This window comes from Agelaius tricolor, unplaced genomic scaffold (genome assembly GCF_023055355.1).
Source record: "Agelaius tricolor isolate 1412-34295 unplaced genomic scaffold, bAgeTri1.0.p SCAF_11, whole genome shotgun sequence".
Lineage (NCBI taxonomy): Eukaryota > Metazoa > Chordata > Aves > Passeriformes > Icteridae > Agelaius > Agelaius tricolor.
Window position 1 is genome coordinate 21,420,148 of NW_027269271.1, and position 21,803 is coordinate 21,441,950.

General features: G+C 39.9%; 1 protein-coding gene across 2 annotated transcripts in view; it reads right to left on the reverse strand.

The window, feature by feature from the left end:
* Positions 1-21,803, reverse strand: part of EIF2B3 (eukaryotic translation initiation factor 2B subunit gamma) — a 96,961-nt gene that overhangs the window by 52,686 nt on the left and 22,472 nt on the right. For both annotated transcript variants that reach the window (XM_071436590.1, XM_071436591.1), the window contains exon 4: positions 19,992-20,103. In XM_071436590.1, the coding sequence (XP_071292691.1) occupies positions 19,992-20,103 (112 nt within the window). The remainder of the gene's footprint in view (positions 1-19,991; positions 20,104-21,803) is intronic.

The following is a 21,803-nucleotide window of genomic DNA, read 5'->3' on the forward strand; positions in this document are numbered from 1 at the left end:
ACATCAGGTGGGCTCATGGGTATTAGTTAATCTTCCTTCCCATCATTTCAAAGTAAATAAATAACAGCAAGCTATGTGCAAACTACACATTCCACACTTGCATCTTTTCTAACTAATGGCATGTAGCTCACATAGTCCATATAGCCAAACACGCTATCACATTCTTCCGGTCCCCACACCATGTACTGTGCTCTTGCATGAAGCAGCGTGCGGTCCAGGTCAAACACAGTGCTGACCCCTGCCTGTCTGCAAGAACATGGTGCCCTCGTGTTGATACAAAGCCAGTGTACAGATCAACATGAAGAGAAGTCTCACAGCAAAAGCTGCCAGACCACCTTTAATGTCTCAAGCGTTCCTGCTTTTAAAGGAAAAAAAAATAATCCCTAAATCGCATTGCTCATTTACGGGACAGCTCTTGGCTGTAAACTCACTAATAATAAAAGACCACTGTTACACAGGCTCTTCAAAAATCCCAGACACCTTATGACCTTAATTTTTTTTTTTTTTTTTTTTTTTTTTACACAGTGCTTTTGGCCAAAAAGATCCCAAAGCACTTATCCCCATGAATGTCCCCTCTGTGTGCCGGGGCTGCTTTGCCCACTGGTGAAATGCTGCCACCTCTGGGCTGCAGAGCTGCGGTGGCGGGGCCGGCCGGGCCCCCCCGACGAGGCAGAGGAGGGTGGGCAGAGGGGAGGAGAGGATGCGACTTCTTGGGTGGGACTGCTTCAGTTGTGGCTGAGGAACACCCCAGCAATGGGGCCCCAAGAGCTCTACACGGCGTAGGCTACCATGAGGTGTCTCCCAACACATGCCATGAGCCCTGGACGCCCCTGACCTCTGTTCCCCCGCTGTACTTTTGTAACAACCTTATTTAAAAAGGCAGGAGGGCAAAATTTGCTTTGGTCCATGGAGGATCTCGCAAGGGAGGACAGGACACTGCAGTTCTGGTAACAACTCCCCACCACTCATCCTCACAGCTGCTGCTGCTAAAGAGACACTGCACCAGAAATGGGACGTACTTTCCAAATGAAAATGTTTTATTGATCTGGTGACCTAAGTTGCTTGAAAGCCTTCTGAATAATAAATATTTTTCACTTAAAACCTTCACCACATGCCACTTTTCTTTGTTGTACTACGTTATTAATATACCCATGAGACTATAATACAAACTCTGAACTCACTTTTGACAAAAACATGCTGAAAACTTTTTGGTAAAGGAACTAACCTTCATGGAAAGCCAAAGATTAAATCATTTTCTCTAGTATAAAGAGTATAGGTTAGCAGTCAGAACTCAGGATTAATATTTGCTCAAGGTCAGTAATGGTTTACAACAAGCCAGTGTGACCTCTCTGTAGAAAGTAATTTTCTTGGCAACAACACTGTGTTTTAAAGTTAACATCTCTTTAGAGTTGATGCTGAAGAGCAAGGATGCCAATGGTTGCACAGCCACCCCATCACATGAACCTATAAAAAATGTTTTTCTTCATCCTGCTTCAGCTTTCCCATATGAAAACCAGAACAACAGTAATTCCTCAGCCACCCCAAGTCAGAGGAGTGCTCCCTGGGGGCTGCATGGCCACGTTGCTGGATGCACGTGCATCCCCCTGGGAGCACAGCAGACACAGCTGCCTGTGAAAGCACTTCCCTAAACTTGGTTCCAAGGGTCTTCTCTACCATACTGAGTGTGAACAGCTGTAGGAAACAACGCAGGGGCCAGGCTGCCGACAACACTACCACCCCTTTTCTCTTTCCCTGTCACTAGAAAAACAGAGTTCATGCAAATATTTTATACTAGACACTTTTATACTAGATACTATTCTGTTAGCATACCCTGATTGCTATGTATAAACTGGGAAAGCAAAAGAGAGAGACCAAAATGATAATAAGCCTGGAGTTTGGTGTGAACAGAAGAGAATACACTGTGAAGGAGGGCGGGGACTGCCAGAGACATTATTAATAGGTTTTACCCTTGAGCTCTGGCAGCTACTTGTTCTATACACAGAGGAAAAGGATTAATCAAGCCTTGCATGTAAAGGTTCTTTCTATGGTCTGCCAAAATATTTAAAGGGCTATATACAAAGTGTAAGCCTTATTATTATACACATTCAATGTAATCATCTTATGCTACAGTTAAGGCCAGGATGACAATAAAGTAGATTATTGTGTGCTATAACCAATTCAATTCCAAAACAACGGGACATGGCTTAGTCACTTAGTTCAGATCTGGTGTTTGAGCTTATTTTTCTTATGCTGGGCTAAACTGTGATTTAAGAGATTTAATCGAGCTTTGGGAAATGCTTTCTTTGCTGAAGAAGGAGAAAGAGCTAGAAGTCTGCACCTGGCAACCCTAATCATTTCCAATTTTCAGCCCATTTTGCTTTCTGCTTCATGGAAATTCACCTTAGTAAATAATTGTTCCCTAAAATCACCAGGGCTGAAAGGATGACAACACTTCAGAGGAACAAGTTTTAAGATAACATCTGAAGCTGGAGGATTGTATAGAGGCTACTGAAGAACAACAGCTCCTGCTGATCCCTCCTACATCAGTTCCCTAAGGGCTAAGCAGCAGACATATGATATATTTTTTTAAATCAAATAATTACAGTAAATGCATGGGAAACTGAATACTAGGTCAAAGCTGCAGGTCATGAGCAATATGTAGCTTAAACACAGCAAGGCTGACACAATTTCTTCATGCCACTGGCCTGGACTCAAAGGCAAATAAAACTGTACTTGCAGCATGAGCCTTACATGACAAGGCTCTGAAGACCTTCTGCACTTCCCAGGTGAGGTGGGTTCTACTTAGAATATATGATCTGCAAAATTTGGGAATTTAAGGTAAGGGCATATCTTTGGGCTACTAAAATACATAGGCAAAAAGAAATTTTTCCTCCTCTAACTTTAAATTGTAAGTAAAAGCATAAGCAAAAAAAAAAGCCTCCAAAGTTGAAATAAGCATAAGCAAAAAAAAAGCCTCCAAAGTTGAAATAAGCATAAATGTTTCCCTTGCACTTCACAGGGCCCAGGAGCAGAACAAATTGAAGCTGTCACACACATCCTTGGGTTTCCCATTGTGAGTTGCTGTTCAGGTACCTCATGAGAATCACCTACTTCTGCACCACCAGCTTATTAAAATTAAAAATCTCTCTTTCTGTAGAACATATTTGCATTCAAGAAAGTTAAATTTCACCAGACTAAAGAACAACCTGACAAGAGCCCGATAGCAAGTCATTAGGGTTAGAAGGAAGACTACGTTAGACAAAGCAGCATCTGGCTCCCACCAAAACATAAAGTCCAGAAAACAAGAAACATTGAACTTTGAGTCCAAAGATGGGCAAAATTTAAGTGTTATTGTTTTTATTACCAAAATCTACTCAAATCCAACCTTCTAAATCCAGCCTTTCTGCCTTAAGCCTGGCAATGCTAATTAAGTGAATTATACTTTGTTCCTGCTCCTTGATGGTCTGTAGCTTCCTTAGCTGATGCTTTGACCTGTGGGGCTTTTGTTGATTTTTGCAACTACTGCTTCTGCCTCAGTTTTGGTTCACAATAAGCTTTTACTACCATATCTACTCACATCTCAATTCCACTGGAACCTCACCACTTTACCACTTGACATGGCAACCACTCTTCATACTGACAAGATCCCAATAACTGCAAGTGTTACTTAATTAGGTAATGAGAACAGCTTTATCTCAGGCAGAAATTAAAGTGGGCACAGAACTTGGCTCTGCAGTGACTGTGGAGGGAGTCTGGCTGTGACTGTCAGGGTGGGGCTGCTCCACACCTTGGCACTGCTGAAAAGGTACATAAAACAAAAATACATGTTGAGGAAATTCTTCTAAGGAATCAGCACTCAGACTTCATGAATCCTGCTTCCCTACAGGAAAACAGAGGGGTTTCCTGACTTGGTTATACTGAAGTCATGACACAGCCTGTGTATTCAGATACACCCTCAGAGACATGCTAGCTCAGATTTAAGGCAGCATCAACCTTGAGCTGTGAGATTTCAGGACAGTGAGAGTCATCAGAGCTTGGGACATCAACTAATGTAGAGTACAGCCAGTCCTGCTGTAAAACTCCCCAGGTGATAGGGACATCACACAAGAAATACAGATATACTTATGCTTTTTTCTAGTTTAAAAGAACCTATACAATTTATCAACAAATATTTTGACAGTATCAAACAAGAACTTAATTAAAAGAATGTCTTAATTAGCAAGTGTAACATTCTTTTTGCAGAGTGACAGCAGAATTGAAAGCCAAAGGAGAACTGAAGTCAGACTGAAGCCACTGACAGACATCACTCATCTTTTCAGCCCAGAAGAACTTTATGATTACTTCTTTTAATAGCTAACTGGCATTTTACAAAACACCATTAGAAATACCATGGAATGAGGAATGTAAGTATCAGAGGGAAAAAAAAGGAAAAAAATACTAGACACAAGAAAGTATCATCACCACAAGATGACCTTAACATTCACCCAAAGTCTAAATTTGCATTTTTTTTAACAAGTAATCACAGTGGTTACAACCACACTGGATTAGTTTCTGGTTAGACCAGATTACTCACGATTTAACATCTTCAGACTTGTTAATAGCTATAACAGAAGTTGCTGCTTCTTATTACTACAAGAAATTGAACCTACAACTAAAACACTTTCAGGAAGATGCTAAAGTTGGAGCTCTATAGCATTAAGCCCAGATGAACAAAAACATACTGTACTAAAGACAGAGCTGGATTTCCAAGAATCTCTCTCACCTTTCACCCATTAGTAGCACCTGAATAAAAGCTTAAAGTTGGGCTGGAAGAATTTTACTCCTTTGGAACAGTGATCATACAGCAATTAGAATACTGCAGAAGAAAATCCTGGTGAATTAAATGCAAAGAGAAGGTACTTTGAGCAGGTTTCCTTCCTTCTTTGGAACAGTTATTGCTGACTGAGAAACTTCACATACACTAGAGTGAAGTTTCTCACTTCAGCACATGCTGAGGTAGGAGCTGCCTTTATAAATAAGTAGGCAAAAAACCCCAAACAAACAACAAAAAAAACCCCCAAAACACATTCTTGAAAGAAGAGTTGTCAGGACAGCTAATAAAACACTGCTCATCTGTGTATTTTCACAATTCCAATATTAATTTTTGAAATTTTTAGCTGCAGTTATGAAGTCCAGTTTTTGGCCAGAATTACCACATATTTTATTGCTATGACACCCAGCACATTACTTATCTGGAGACTGAGTGGCTTCAGCAATTAAATAGATAAGAGAAACGTCATTAATCCAGACTTCAGTGGTCCCTCACAGTGAAAGCAGCAGCAGAGAACCATTTTCAGCACAGATCACAAGTTGATATTGAAAAGCAAGTGAGAAGACAGCAACTGAATCCTCTGTTGTTTATACCACCTGGGGCAGTGAGTTTAAAACTCACAGCCTAGAAGCAATAAACTGGCCATGGCAGGTACCAGAGCTCAGATGTTCCATCATTTTCTCTTAGAAGAGCTTTCTGTACAAAAACCAGAGCAGCAACAAATCCAGTCCCTGTCCTTTGCAAGGCTAAACTCATGGTGGGACCATTGCCTCATCTTGAAACATTTAGCCTAACAGAAAGAAATGGGTAGTGGATGACCTGAAGATTATCATTTACAATTTTACATCAACCTCAGATACTATTAAAACAAAACAACTTTTATTCCCTTCTTGCTTGGAAAAGACTGGGACCATTCTGTCTGTGGTTGTAGACTGTTTCAGTATTATCCAACTGCATAAACGAAACTAGTGTCAAAATTAAGTTTTAAATGGCTTGAGGTTTATAGGAATTAAAGAAGGAAAAATTAAATTTGAAACTCTGCTTGTTTACTAGCACTAATTAAATATGCCAGATTTCTGGGCAAGCTTCCTAGCCTGTGGCTACTACGTTACTGGCTTGTAAAACAGTCAACAAGTGCATGAGTACAAAGCACAAATACAATAACAGATTTCGTGTACAGTCCTGCCCTTAGTTTATAAAGAAAAAAATGTATTAGAACCAATCTGTAAAGCCCTGTGCTAACCCTCTAGACTGTGCTAGTAACATTAAAAAGGTCCAAGTCTACAATGGCTGCTTTTGCAGAGACAGTTAAAAAAAGTAAACACAGAGAGAGGTAAGAAGCAATAAGTACAACAAAAATTAACAGGAAGCCTTAAAAGACCATGAAGAAGCCAAATTTTTACTTCTAAAAATTCCATGCTTCTGGGCTCTGCTCTCAAAATAATTTGCTATTAAAAATAAAAGGGAGTTTTATCACTGCAACAGAAGAGGTGGGTCTGATTCTTCACACCACAGAAGCTGCACTCTTCACAAATAGATTATTATATTGGACTTCACTAGAAAATAGCTTTATCCTGGAAAGCTGGAATTGCACATTTAATGGGAGAATGGACCAGATCTTCAAGTGTACAGTCCTTCACATTCTGTACTTTTAAGACAGGTAATATCTTTGTGTTCTACATTTTAAAGGAACCAGCACAATGAGCTCATAGTCTGTGAGGAAACTACAACAACCAAGAAACAACAAACTGAAGCCAATCTCAGAAAAAAAAGGAGTCTCTGGGGACAGAAAAAATGCAGTGGTATCATCCCTAGGTAGGTAGAGAAGGAAGGAGGGACAGTAAGAGCCCATCAGCGAAACTGTTCTTTGCACACCCTTCTTTCAGAAAAAGCTCCCAATTTACTTTCTGTGCCTGAAGCAGCTGTTTCTACAAAAGCAGCAAACAACTCTTAATAAAAAAACCACTTGTGGACAATTTGCTGCCTTGACAGCTTTAACGTGAAAAGCCTTTCACAGCAACTCAAATTAATGGGTGTTCCCACTATACAGTAGTCCTGCTCAGCTTTAAGGAAACCAGGAATTATGCTTCAATAAAAATTCAGCCACGCAAATATTCTGCTGTAAAAAGAGGCATAAACATATAAGTCTTCAACTTCCAGAATCACGTACATGAGGCAAAGGGAAATGATATAAAAATAACTAGGCTTTTGTTTACATCTCTGATTTAGAAGAGCAATTCCAGAAACTAAATTGCTTCCACAGAGGCATTGATTTAATTAGTCTGCATAGCATGCTTTATTTGTGCTCAGACCTCTGACGTACATTGATAAAAAAAGAAAAAAAATACACAGTGGACACACACAAAATAATTGCCTAAACTTTTCTATGCCAGATGCAAGTAGGAATTCTTAAACACACTTTCATGGGCTCTTCCCTACATGCAAATGATCTTTTTTTAATATACACAAACTATGTATGTTTTCAATTAAAAACATGACTAGATTGATTGGATCATATATTTTTGCAAAGCAGCCAAAAATCAAACACAAACTGAAGCCATGAAGGAATTTCTGGAAGTACAAACCATACTACAGTTCTACTTCTGGCAAGGAGAAACACCTCTCATTTTCAAACAATACTAGAACTGACATCAGTGCACAAAAATATGCTGTCATTCAGCAATGAAATAACTATTCAGAAGCCTAAAAACCCCTAAGTGGTCAAAATCTTAGCTTAGTAAATAAGCCCACTCTGATCAAGTAACAGCACAACACTGGCTTATTGCTTTTTGGTAACTCTCAATCTCAATTTTGGGTCTTCAACAGGATGACAATGGTCCTCAGAGATGTGAACAATGGATTCTCTTCAGGACACAAGCAGTGGCAGGGAGGGTGACAATTTTGCCTAAAGTAACAAACAGGACTACTAAGAATGGGCTCTCATACACCTTTTTTCCCCCATTGCATTTTGATCCCCATGAGTACAGATATTGCTTATCCTTCCTCACTATAGATTTAAAAGCCAAAATATCCCAGAATTTTGGGAATGAACATTCAGCTGTGTAAGTAAGACATTATTCACTTTTAGAGACAACATCCAAGTTCAAGTCAGTGTCTACCTTGAATGAATACTTCTGAAGTTCATCAATTTTTCTGCTCTTTATAACCTCATCTAATTTTCCCTATGCATGCAGCACCCAGCAAGAAGGGATCAACAATTGTAACACAGAGAAGTCAGATCAGCCTTTGCAAAGACACAGCCACAACACCTTTCCCTGGTGTACACCGCACTTCTCTTTAACACTCCTGTGTGCACAGTACACAGCTGGTGGTGGCCTCACATCACCTTCCCAAAACCCCTGCTCATTTCAAGCTTTTGGATGCTGAACAATTTGGTTCAGCTTTCACCTCTTCACCATACAATAACTTTTCAGGCACTGCCCAATGATAAAAACATTCACAGGTCAGTGTATCTAGAACTTAGGAAACAGCCATATCCTAAGATACCATATCCTAAGACTCTGGATATTTCCACTGAGACATGAATTAACACTCATGGCCAATTTTTTTATTGCCATTGGAAGAGCAGTGAAATCAGCAGTAGATATGCAGACATATGGCAGGTAGCAGACTGAGGCCTTCCAGAAGTCTTGACTGGAACTTGTGAGTCACTTCCACTGTGAACACAACACGTTTCCATATACGAAAATTAAGAAGGCAAAGCAGAGATTTCAAAGTAAAATAAACTTTTAAATTATTTTGCTGCAGTTTGCAATGATCATTCACTTGTACTCAGTACTAACCACTTTTCTCATATTGACAAGTTCATAACCTTTCATCCACTGCCTCCAAGATAGTGAATCAATCAGCTAGAACTTGAAACACAGAAATGAAGGAGCAGGTAAAGTGACAGATTTCTTTGCAGCAGGCTACTGAAATGCAAGGTTATTTCAGCTCTGGAGTCTGGCATTTCTGCTGTTTGTGGCATTCTTGATTTACAGCTTAATTATAACTTTGTTTATGCACACAACCTTTATGAAGCCGCTATTCAGTAGGGCAGTATCACTTTGTTTTATTACTATAACCTGTCATTCAGAAAGCATTCACTCTTTCTGTTTATGGATAAAACTGAGATTAAAAAAGTGAAGAAGGAGATCATACACAGCTGCCCAAATCAACTGGGAAGATGTTTTACAACAGATCGCCTGCAAAAATATCTGTCATGTTTTTAAAATGTTTAGGAGAAATGAAAGCAGTTAGTCTTTGAAGTGATCACCTTCTAAAGGGAATTACTCTTCTACTGTGAAAATAAACTATTTGAAGAATTATAAAAGATTATACTCTTGTTTGATACTTGTATTCTGCTGGATCCTGAAAGTGCTGACCAAAGCTATATACACAGGTAAAACCACAGCTGACATCACAGCATTTTAAAACTGCCATCAGGAGGCCAAACTGGAAGCAGAGAGCAGCAAGCAAATGCAAGAACTGAGGAAACATAAACATCATTTTTTCTCCTTTATGCAGAACAATATGGACCTGGCAAAGCCCACATGACACAAGGGTTTCTTTCTGCAGAGGGACTGGCTCCTCCCAAGGAGTCCTCCTGCTATTTCCCCAGGACACACAAGCCCCGGGTCGGCTCCTCCCGCCCTGCGGTGCCCTGGCAGCCCTTGGGTGTCAGCTCAGGGGCATTGCTCTGCCCTGCCAGACTCACCCAGCATTTGTAGAACCAGCTCAGATGCATGCCAGGAGTCAGGCACCTGAATACAAATCCCTGCACACCCACGAGGAGCAGCTTGCATTTAATGCAAAAGAAAACAGATTTAATTTTTCACTGCATGTCCAGTGCCCTTGTAGAAAAAAAAAAAGAAAAAAAGGAGAATTAATACATTGAAAAGGAATTAGAGACAGTGGAGTGGTAAGAAGAGCTTTGCATAATAATGTAACACACAATACAGGACATAAATACAACAGACATCTGACATGCAAAAATACAAGTGCTGAAACTGAAAATCTGGGTTCAGACATGACCTGTAGCTCAGGCTGGATGCAGTGTTAGATCAGCTGTTTCCTGCAGGTCATTTAAACAAGTACTATTCTGACTCAGAGTGCGGGAAAGCCAACAGTTAATACCCTGTACTCAGAGCAGCATTTAACATTTACACTACTGACATAAATGCTCACAAGTTATGCCCCTATGACACAGGAAAGAAATACTGCATTCATTTTAAAAAGCAAAGAAAATGTGAGACACTAACATTAAGTGGATTTCTCAAGATCACAAAGTCAAGCAGAGAGGTGAGATCTCTTTGTGTGTAAATTACAAGGCATCCTTAATGCAAACAGGTGATAACACACCAATTTGTATGAAGTTTATCCCTTCCAGCATCAGATCTCCCAGAGAACTCTTCCTCCATAACCACAAAGGTTGCTTATTTTAATGGTTCTCAACAACAAAAAGATTAACACTTCTATTTTTTTCGAACAGAAGAACAGATTAGGAAGAAATAAGGTCAGACTTCTCTGCAAATACTTTAATTCAACAGTTGTCTAGGACAGTAAAAGTAATTTTTTACCCCCAGGCATATGGTCACCCCTATCACATATGAAGGCCTGGAATCTACATAATATCCCTAGCATAGTAACATTTTTTTCTAACAACTATCAAGGACATACTGAAAAAAATGCTAAAGTCTGGTTTTTTTCCAGTATACTTCCTTCACATAGCAAGGTAAATCACAGACCACATAGAATCCTGTGTTTCAAAGCTACACTAAAATGGGAGTACATCTCTAACAAACACATGCAAAGGACATATTCCTTAAATCTGAAAGATATACTATTTTCTCAAAAGGTAAGATATAGAAAAACATACTAGCAAGCACCAATTTGTCTCACTGATCTATCCCTTCAATAGCCAGAGGCTACTTTTAAGTATGCTGTCTTAACACAGGAATCTGAATTGTATAAATCAATGTCTCAATTAACATTTTGTTTAGGAAGAGTTACAGAAGAAAAACAGAATGTAATCATTTGCTAGCACAGTGGCTCCAGAGGTCTGGGAGTATGTGCAAGAAGAATGGAGCTGAATGTGGGAAGGGTCCATTATTCTTTCAATAGTGTCTGGTGCTGCAAAGTATGCACTTGCATACTTTCCTACTGGAAAAGCTTAAGTCTTCAGTAGCTCCTTGGTCTGGGAAAATGGCAGGCACCCAAATGCTAACCCAGGGATCTAGGAACAAGATCTACCTGAAGAACAATATTTTTCAAGTGGCCTTAGAAGTGAAAAATGGCCATAAAAAGAAGTCTCATTTCCCAAGGGATTTTATTCCTTCTGTCTGGCTGCTGTTTGTCAGGTGCCGTTCCCCACACACATCCTCAGCACATTCTAAAGCAAGAATGGAGTGAGGGCCTCTCTAAAAATAATCACACTTGCTGAAAGACCAGCCCTGCATAAATATCTCTAACAACAGTACAAACAGAAATCAGACTTCTTGCCCAATACTTTAGTTGAAATTTATGGCACCACTGGCCATGATTCTGTTATTACTATTCTACCTGGCTAAGGCTCAAAGTCACAGAAGTGGGAATTTCAGAGGTATTTTCAGAAATGATGTAGCTCATCTGGGGAAAAAAAAAACCAACCAAAAAACTTACTTAGTTCTACAAAATGTTGTACCAATGCATCAGTGAACAAAGCTATATATTACACATATATGTATACATATATGAACACATACACCATAAAGATGGGACAGAGAAGTTAAGGACACACACACAGCCTCTGAAATTATATTTAATGCTACACCTTGGGAATAATAAAGCAAAGGGGGGGGGGGAAATAAAATCAAAGGGAATACTAGAAGACAGTCTCTGGTGCTCTTGCAAATTTCACCAGCTGCTGGATGATTTATATGCAAAAAAACTAGAAGTTGAGCTTTAACTTAAATTTCCCTGCTTTCTTACTGGTTTGCTTCCAACCCTAGGAGTTTAATTAAAGTCCATCAGCCAAATTTTTCTGAAGGACGTAAGTTATTCCTTTTTAAAATCTTCCTGTACTAACTAACCCAGATTTTTTAAACTTTTGAGCTTTCACCAACCTGATTATGAATACATACACACACATTTTTAAGAAGGTTAAAGAATTTCAAGATGATCAACTCAAGAAATACCAACAGCTGCTGCTGGCCAATATGCAGGTATGCAGGTACATGCAACTTATACTAAAATGAGTAACGGGGCAAGACACAGCATTCTGCATTGCCAGTTCACATGACAAGATCTAACAGCTACTTCCTCTTCATTCTTAACTGAGTACACAGTATTTGGTGACTGGGGAAGGAGAGTTCTACAAGGAATCTCCAAGAAAAGTGGATAAGCAGTTTTACTGCTTGTAACAGGAATCTCTCTCTCATCTTCTCTAGCTTTCTCTAGGGAAATGGTGCAATAAATTTGATGAAGAAAGGAAGGATTTAAAGCCAGAGAAAATTAGGATTTCTCAAAGCAGAAACATGCTGCCCTTAGGAATAGATCTCCACTATTTACTTGATCTACTGGAAGAACTCCTGGGGAGCATGTCTTAGCAAGAGAAAGGAAAGCTTGCTATGCTCTTCATTTCCTGTGTAATTCCAGAAACTGCCAGCACAATGCTGTTTGGGGAGAACCACACTACAGCTATTCAACAGGGAATTCGGCATTGTATTCTGAATGAATGGAAACTTTCTCAAAGATATATATTTGCTGCAACTAAAGTAGAATGCAAACCCAGTAAGGATGTGAGCCCTCATACACCTTCAATCAGCTAATTGCAAATTGTGACTCTTTCCATTATGACTTTCGCAATTCTTCGCAGTGCGAAACATCACAGTAAATCACCCGGGTTAGAGTTCACAGGAGCCACGAACTAAGTGCAATAAATCAGCACTAAAAATATTATGCAACTGCAGTTCAGCTGATACCAAGTGTAGCTAATTTAATGGAGAGGCTATCACTTTTATATGTCCTTGCAAGTTAGTGATTTGGGGTCTCGGTGACCAGGGTAAAGGAAAGGCTCTCTGAAATCTGGATTTCTTGGAATAAACTAGATAAATGGTTCCCTGCAAAAATCCCAGGGGTATTTCCCTCCTGCCACTGCAAAAACCTTCTGCTAAGGATGAAAATTTAAAGGACTGAAAATGCATCAGTAACACAGTACAGTAAGGGAACCACAAACTTTGGCTGGCTTCATGAGCCAGAACCTCATCCCCAAGCAGAATCAGACCTTTTAACTGAAGAGGAACAGTCACATGCCTCATTTCACCCTTACTTTGCTTTAAACTAGGCTGTTTCCTCCCCCGCCATATTCCACATTGGCTGATAAATTCCCCAACGGCGGGTGTTAACTAACTCTGCATTCCAGTCTGCTCTGCGTCATGGAGTTCCACATCCCACTGATGAGGAACACATGGCGGACATGTGCTAGGGGAGAGCCTGACAGCGCTCGCACAAGCAGGGATAACTCCTCTGACCTTTGGCTTTTTTCTCTCTGTACCATCCCAACTGCACAATGAGAACTCTGTGCCCCTCTGTCGCCTACTGGTCACTCTAGGATCATGGACACAGCTGAAACCCTGACATTCCAACAGACAGCTACACTGAATACACGTTATGGGTGAAAATACACATTGAAAGCAAGCAATTGATCGTTCTGTGTCTCTGCCCTACGCAAACCATCCAGAGGATTTTTTGACCACACAGGTTACATCTGGATCAACTGGGGTAGAGTATGTCACAAAAAGAACTCTGGTTATGCTTCCTCATCAACTCTGTGAAATAAGGTAACTCACAGCCTTGCTAAAAAGTAAACAGTGGCAACTGTATTAAAGCATTAAGATGTCTTTCTAAAATGAACAGACCATTTATCATCTTTTTAGGACCTGAGCCTGGCTTAGAGTAACAATGAGCTTCAACTTCAGTGTTGTCCAGACTGAATGACTCATGCAGCGTACTGCATTTACCAAGTCACATGGACTCGAGGGTGTCCAAGCAATACAGTCATCCCTTCCTCCTTCGAAACCTCTGAAAAGTAAAACCGAATCACAGGCTAAGTGCTGGTCTGAGACCGCAGCAGACAGACAGACAGACAGACAAATGACTAATGGCAATCCATGCAACATACATTTACTGCCGATTAGAAACCAAATGCTGAGCCTCAAGCTCTCTGCTTTTAGTCTTATGTGTACTAGAACACTGGCCAGAATCCTGCAGTAAAATGAAAGCCATTGACAATAAGCCTTTCTATAACTACACTCAACAGAAGCTCCTGCTAGTATTCCAGATTCTGAGATTCATGAGATTCATGAGCTCTTACCTGTATAAGCTGTCAAGACACAGCATGACCTTTCTTTTATAAATAGGACCTGGATATGCTGTACCTTCCTTTCAACCCCTCACCAATGTATGAATAAAATAACATGGCAGCAGCAAAACAATAAAATCCTATGGAAGCAACAGTATTAAAATCAGTAATAGCACTATGTTCTTTAAAATATAAAGTCAATGTTTCACTAAGTGCTTTTATACTATGTTCATGTTTATTGTACAAGTATAACATATAAAAGCATCAAATTAAAGAGTTTTCATTATACTTGGCTACATTGATTTTAGAAATAGTAAATAATTTTTTAATACTACTCCATTTCTGAAATTAAAGGCTACACTCATCCCCAAGAAATTTACAGAAAAGGCAGAAAAAGTTGAGCGAAGTTTAAATGCATAATAAAAAGGGCAAACTCTCTCAGAAAATGAATGCCTTCTAGCTACAGCAGCTATTCTTAGTGAGCTGAGAAACTAAACAGGCATGCAAATCCTACTCAGGGCATCCTGAGAACATCTACTCCACGCTCATGTCTCAAACAACAACAACTCTTGTATCAGTATCTTTTTCTGAAATGTTCAGCAAAACCCTCTTTTCTAAAGAAATACGATTGAACATTTTAAAAGTGTGATTATAGTTTGAGAAGTTAGTGTGTAAAAGTCACACCCTTTGATTCAATAGACTTAGTTCCCTGGTTTTGATTCAGTCACATCCACTTGCTTTACTGGCTAAAATAATTTTTTACAGCTTTCTAAATTCCTATTAGTACTGTGAAACCAATTCAATTCTGGGAAGGGAAACCAGATTCTTTTCTGGCTTATGCATCTGTAAAAGGATTATTACCTAAATCAACACATACAATTTCTATTTTTTTGATAGAGGAGGCAGAAAGAATGTTACTTATTTTCTGGATGATAGCCAGAAAACTTTATTTTTATTTGCGAGAAGACCAGACCTGGACTAATTGAAAGAGCAGATTTGGATCAACAGAAAAGACATCACTCTATAGAGGTCATATTTAGAGAAAACAAGTTATATCCAACAACTTTCTTTGGTATTTCTCAAAATATCATTTGATTGCAAAGGAAATTTAGTCAGAAAACTTTGCTAATAGTGAAAACTCCTGATTTTTCAAAGAGAAGTCCACCACCAAAGCTAGAATGTGTATTCCTTCTGTAGGCAGCTCAGACCAGCAAAGAGTTTTTGGTCCCTGGTCTGTCCTGAACTGCTCCTCAGGATTTTCCTATTGAGTTGCATTACTGGACCCCCCCCTTCCTTGCCAGCAGCACTGCTTGTGGGGACATCTCCCAAATGCACAAAGAAAACAGAACCGAGTCACCAAAGTCCTGCTGTTTAATCTATCAGAAGTCATGAAGTATTTTTGACACATGTGGCTTATGGCGTACTCAACTGTATGTCCAGCTGGGCATAAGCTCAGGGTGGTGGCCCCCTTCACCAGCACAGCTGGATCTGGTACAGGACATCTGCCCATGATTCAGTTTAGGATGCTTCATACTGTAGAGCATCTGCCTATACCAGTGTCATTCCCAACTTTTCTAAAGGAAATATATTTTAAAAGAGAAAAAGAACCACCGTAGGAGCAGCAGAGTATTTCAGAGATGACAATTTCCCAAGAGCAACAGTTTTAGAGAGCCGAAACATTAAGGAAGTTGCAGCATGTTTACATATGATCCACTTATTTAAAACCAATTATCAGCAGGGAAAAAAAAAAAGAAGAGAAAAAGGACGATATCCCAAGGCAACAGAAAGGAAATCAAGTGTATCAAAGCTGTTTCTGAGCTCCCTTTACCTACCCACTTGGCAATGCTGAATTTTGAAATTATACTACACCATTCATTTTTACTTTCGTGATGCAAGGAGAAAAGGAAGAAAAAACTCCCCAATCTTACCCCCTCTTTTTACTAAATTACCTTAAAAACAGATCTGCATTGTTACTTCAAGGTTACTAATGTTAGTACTGTATATATTTATAGATGAGGTATTCCTTTCTGTCTGAAGCACATGAGGTAATAAGTAGCTGGAATTGTCATGGTGATTTATTAACATATTCTCTAGGAGAAGCCCTGCACCTGCATCTGTGCAGACAGAACACCCACGAAGGCTGAACTCACCCCTACACAGCCCACAAGATCTTAAAAGGAAATGCTCCAAATTTAGACCTGCTCCAACAGGTGTCTTTTACTGTTTCACTTTGCATGACCATAAATATCAGAGGTGGAGCAAAAAGCTCCCTGTCCATTGTAATCGTGCTTTGAAAACAAATACCTTTGCCCCCTCCCAAAGCAGAGGCAGCAGCTATGGAATTCTCATCATTTCCTCACTCCTTCATCCTGTCAAGACCCAAGTCAGAGAGATGTCACCGGCAAAACCAGGCTCCAGGGATGAGCACATAACTTTATTTTTTTCTCTTCAAAGGGCCCTAAGCTGGCTCTGAAACGTCCCCAAACTGTATTTCTTTCATTCTAGTATCTCATCTTGCAGCTATTTGCCAAAGTGAATGACATGCACAGGCTGTTCATGGCTTTTTATAAGCTCTCATTACCCAAACAGGGAACCATTTCCTTGAAAATGCTTTCCCCAGCAGCATTAGTCTCTCTAGGCACCACCAATAAATTTGTCTTTTGGCTCAGCCTGTTGCACTCCAAAACGTGCCTGAATAGATGTATTTGATATTGTTTTCCACTTGTTTACTGAGGGAGGATGCTACCTGTGGGACTTGTCATCAGGGTGCTTAACAGCACAGGGAAAATAAAAGATAATTTTACCCGCCAAGTTGAAAGCTTTGCCAGACTTGCTCTGGCAAGCAAAGAGCAAAATCCAGACTCCTTTCTGTGGTGTAACAAGGAGAAATTTTTGCAATCCCAAACCCAAAATGGCTATCCACGACTTACAAAACCACAACACAAATCAAAATAACAAATCTGGAAAAGAAATCCTAACCAAACTGAGAAAGAGAATAACAGGTTACACCATGAGCTTAGAAATTCCACTAAAATGTTTCATTCTGTAACACTTCCACTACAAAACACCCAGGTCAAGAGCAAGTAAATATTTAATACTCAAAAGGTACTCAGGAGAAGGTGTGTTTTCCCCGTCCCTCCTCACCAGCTGCTCTTTTATGGCAGGAAAGTGAAGAGCATGAAATCCAATGATAGGAAGAAGGCAAAGGTCAGGAAAAAGGTTTTTCTTCAAGGATTTAAATTAGCCTTCTATAGTTTTGTGTGTTTTGTCAACACAACTTCCCTCCTGTGAGGAGGGGAAGCCAAAGGGCCTTTGAACCATTTCTGTATGGGGTCTAGATTTTTACCAGTAACAAGATTCCTAGCTTTAAAGAAAAGCTCATCTTCCTTCTTCCCATTCCTTTCACCACTCCCTCCCTGTCCCTCCTTCCACTCCCCTCCTTAAAAAGAGACAGGAAAAAGAAAATAGACAAAGGATCTGAAGAACAAAACAAGCACTGGAGGAGTTCTAGAGTTCATGTAACGAGACCACTATAGCCCTTCAAAGGGACCATTAAAAGCAAAACAAACAAAAGCAACACCCTCAAGATGTCTATTGTATTCTACAGAGGAACAAATGAGTGTACTGGAAATTCTCCCACCATCTTGCCACAAAGTCTGTTATTTCATCAAAACAAAGTCCAGAGATCAAGAAACAGCCAACATGGCAGCTGAAAGTCAGTCACATCAAATGATCCATGAAGAAAATGAGATAGGGCTTGCTTTTTTTTGCATTTTTTCTCTTTCTTTAGTATGATGTATTAAAAAAAGACTTCAAAGACTGTTTCAAGAGTCGCTTTTGTTTCTCACATGAGAAAATCAGGGGTTGAGCAGGTCTAGACAACTCAGTGGTTAAAACACCATTAGCTGCCAACACTTTGTCTTCCTAGAGCTCCCACAGTTGTTCTTACCCTGGATTTGCCTCAAATGAAATTACTTGATTTCCATATACATTTTGCTTCCCTCAGAGCTTCCCAAAGATGGCAGCTGCAGGACAGAGAGCACACCAACATTGACAGTTGGCAGTTTCAGATGTCAGAGGCTCATCCACGTGGGTACTGGCCCAATACTTCTGCTTGATGCTTCAAAGCACCATTTTTATTCATTTTTTATTCTTTTTAACACTTAGTGGATCTCTTTTTGTTCTTCTACACTATCCTAGCATCTTTGGGCTTTACTTGGAGGGTGGCTAACACTTTACATTTGCTTTCATAGTTGTGCATGTAAGAACTACAGGGAGACAGATAGATTTTTATCCCATCTGTATATCATCAACACTCCATTCACCAAATCCCAAACAGTAATGCTTAAGATCTGCTGAAGACAATATAACTGAACAGGTGCTACTGAGGGCAAAGTTTAGCCTGCAGGATAAAGCCTGATAAATTTAGCTATAGGAATGAGAATCCTCTGGTTAGATGAACCTGTAAAATCAGGGGTCAACTAAGATCACATATGTTACAGCAATTTCTAAGTCATTATACCACAGCCACCCTCTAGTGCCAGGAGGAAGCCATAAAGACAAGCTTGTCACTAACAGTAGATAAAATATTCCTCCCCTAGCCCAAAATAGATCTATTAGTCTTCATGTGCACAAACCCACAGAATGCATCAGTGATGAATTTCCTACTCTATACATATCAGCTGCTCTGTATGTTCAGAAGGCTTGCCTGCAGCTTGGTCCCTCCCATGCCCAAGATGAGCCCAGGAGAGCGCCAGTGGAAACATGCTGGGACAGGCTCTTTCCATTACAACAGTTAACAGGGCACACTCTTGATCACCTTCCTTCTAGGATAATCCTTAAACTCAGGCAGAGGAGGTGTCATCTTTCCATGGGCACAGAGCATCTCCCTCACATCTGGTAGCGGGATGTTTAAGGAAAGATTACACTGAGCTGTGGCCTACAGCACACACCAGAGGCATTTTCACAGCAGAGATTTATCTGAGAGCAGACCCCAGATGTCTGCATCCTTGACTTAAAAGGTCCACATGGATGAATTCCCAGATCTCAAATGGCTGTTCCACAGGTGTCTCATCTCACAGAGGTGAAAGTCTGACTGTCAGCCTGGGACGAACTACAAAGGTTGGCCTCTCAAGGAGCCAACACAGCTTTACACAGAACACGTCAGACAATGTGTGCCTGAGAAAACTAAAATCACTGTACTGGAGAGCATAAAGAACGAGTCATCTTTCCTTCTCCTACTAATGGATATGAATTACACAGTGCAGAAAGCTCAGCTTGTCTGGCATATTTGATAAATTTATCCAAGTCCCCAGTGAAGTTTAATGGTGGCTATAGCATGGTTTCTGTAATGAATCTTTTGGAGCTGGGAAAGACAGCTGAGATTTTGTGCCTTAAATGCGTAAGAGGGTCATGAAATCCTGAGAGGCTCTCATGGATACTCTGCAAAACCATTTGGGACTCAACCAATGAGACAAGCATTTCATTTATGGAATAGGACCTATTCATTTATAGGCCTAACACTTCACAGTCTCTGAATCTAAACTGTATCTGACCTATTCCAATATAGGTTTTGTTTCAAGAAGAGTTACCTTTTCATGCATTTTTTTTCTTCCCCTGGATTCTTTCCTAATAAAGGTATAAGACTATACCTATAGACTATAAGCCTATTACTTGGTTCCAATGATGTAACAAATAATAAAATACTGCTCCCAGAATATTGCAAAAGTGGCTTTTCCTCTTCCCTTCTCATCCTACTTTGTCTTTAACCATCTCTCCTACGACACAATTATTTTATCTCATCCCAAGTTCAGTTTCTATTACAAGGACCCATGAGCTTACTTCTGAAGGATGGATCTTTTAATGACAAGTTCTTCATCCAAGTCAGCTTCATTAGCCATGAAGAGCAATCTTTTTCCTGTGTCATCCACTCCAATGAAGTCGCGCTGCTCCACTGAAGTAGAAAATCAAACACAATCATTATATAACCCCATTTTAATGCAGGCTGGAAAGACAAATGGCACCACTAACCACCCCTAAAATATGAAATACGACTATCCCAGCAAATCCATGAATTTAATAAATATTGTTGATAACTTTTTCAACTTCTTGTCAGTTGGGGTAGCTGATATATATCACGACATTCAAAATATTGGCCCTGAAAGGTTTGTGCATCCTTTTTATGAAGATGCGAACTACAGGTCCTGACATGCAACACTCAATTTTGAGCTGTGCTTTCCTTTCCTTTTTTTTTTTTAAATAAAAACCCCTGCTACCTGAATTAAACCAACAACAAATTCAAGGCAAGCAGTGAGTTCTTCAAATCCAACTGCTTCTTCTTATAATGTCACTCCACATTAGAATTAAGGGGTCTGGAGAGGATTATGATTTCAGTTGAGACATAAGCATTTTGCAAGTCATCTATTTTAGACAAATACCAATACGTAAATCACAAACAGACATAAAAGTATAGATTCTTAGACTTCTACCATGGATGTTTCTGGGTGGATTAACTTGGTTTAAATATCTGTTTCTAAAATTGTCCACCACGAGAATACCTAACACTCACATGTATTATTGTAGCAGTCTGTATCTCCTGCAATCAGTGACTGTGCATCAGCAAGGACTCTGGCCTACTGAAATATAAAGCTTTTGTTTTTTAACAGTTTTCCACAACATCTGAATACAGTGGTGGTAGCTCATTCTAATTTTCACTCTGTAGTTGGGCCACCACTCTGGTGGCAGCCATATAATGGTATTTACAGACACAGGCTGTACAAGTAAGCCACAGCACAATTTTAACAAAAATCTTTTTTCTCCCAACAAAGACTGTAATTTTGGCCCAAACTGGCACATATTTGATCTCCTAAGTTCTATGTCTTTAACCATGCTGGAGTAACAACATACCCTAGAAGTAGCTAATTCTCTAAGATAATTTTCAGACAAACTATTTTTAACTTCATTTTTCTCAGTTCAGGCCCATCCCTTGTTTTACCTATACCTGTTCTTTCAGAGTTACCACAGTAATAACTACCATGAAAACAGTCAAATCTATGCAGCTGTTGAAAGTTCTCCTGTGCAATCTTTGATCCAAGTGATCAAGCATACCCTCTTCAGAAAACTCTCAACCCTTCTTAGAAATTCATTACACAGCAAAGAAATATGAAAATAGGCCTGAACATCTAAAACCATGACAAAATAAGTACAATTACAATAAAACTTACTTGCTGTAAAAACTCAGAGTAAGTCTTGAAAGCACTGCCTATTTTCATTCTGTGGAGGGCTGTGAAGTTTGAGATTAGGGGTGCATGAACCCTCACCTCTGCCACCTAAGGGGGGTCTCCTGACAGGCTGGAAATACAACAGTGACTGACTTTCCTCTATCAAGGCACCAACACTTCCCTGAAAGTTCAGGTCCTGCCTGCCCATCTCCTCCTGGCTGTTCTTACAGGAACATATTACACTGCTACAGCAAAACTCTATGCAACAGGAAAAAGGGAAAAACCAACTTGATGAGAGCAGGACCAAGCACATGCCTAACACCAAACCAGCTGCTCTTGCTTGTGTGGATAGGTAAGAAACAAACAGTGAAGCCATGAGAGTGCACTGTGGGATTTTTTGTAGCAGATGCAAGGTCAGGTTTCTCCTTGTATA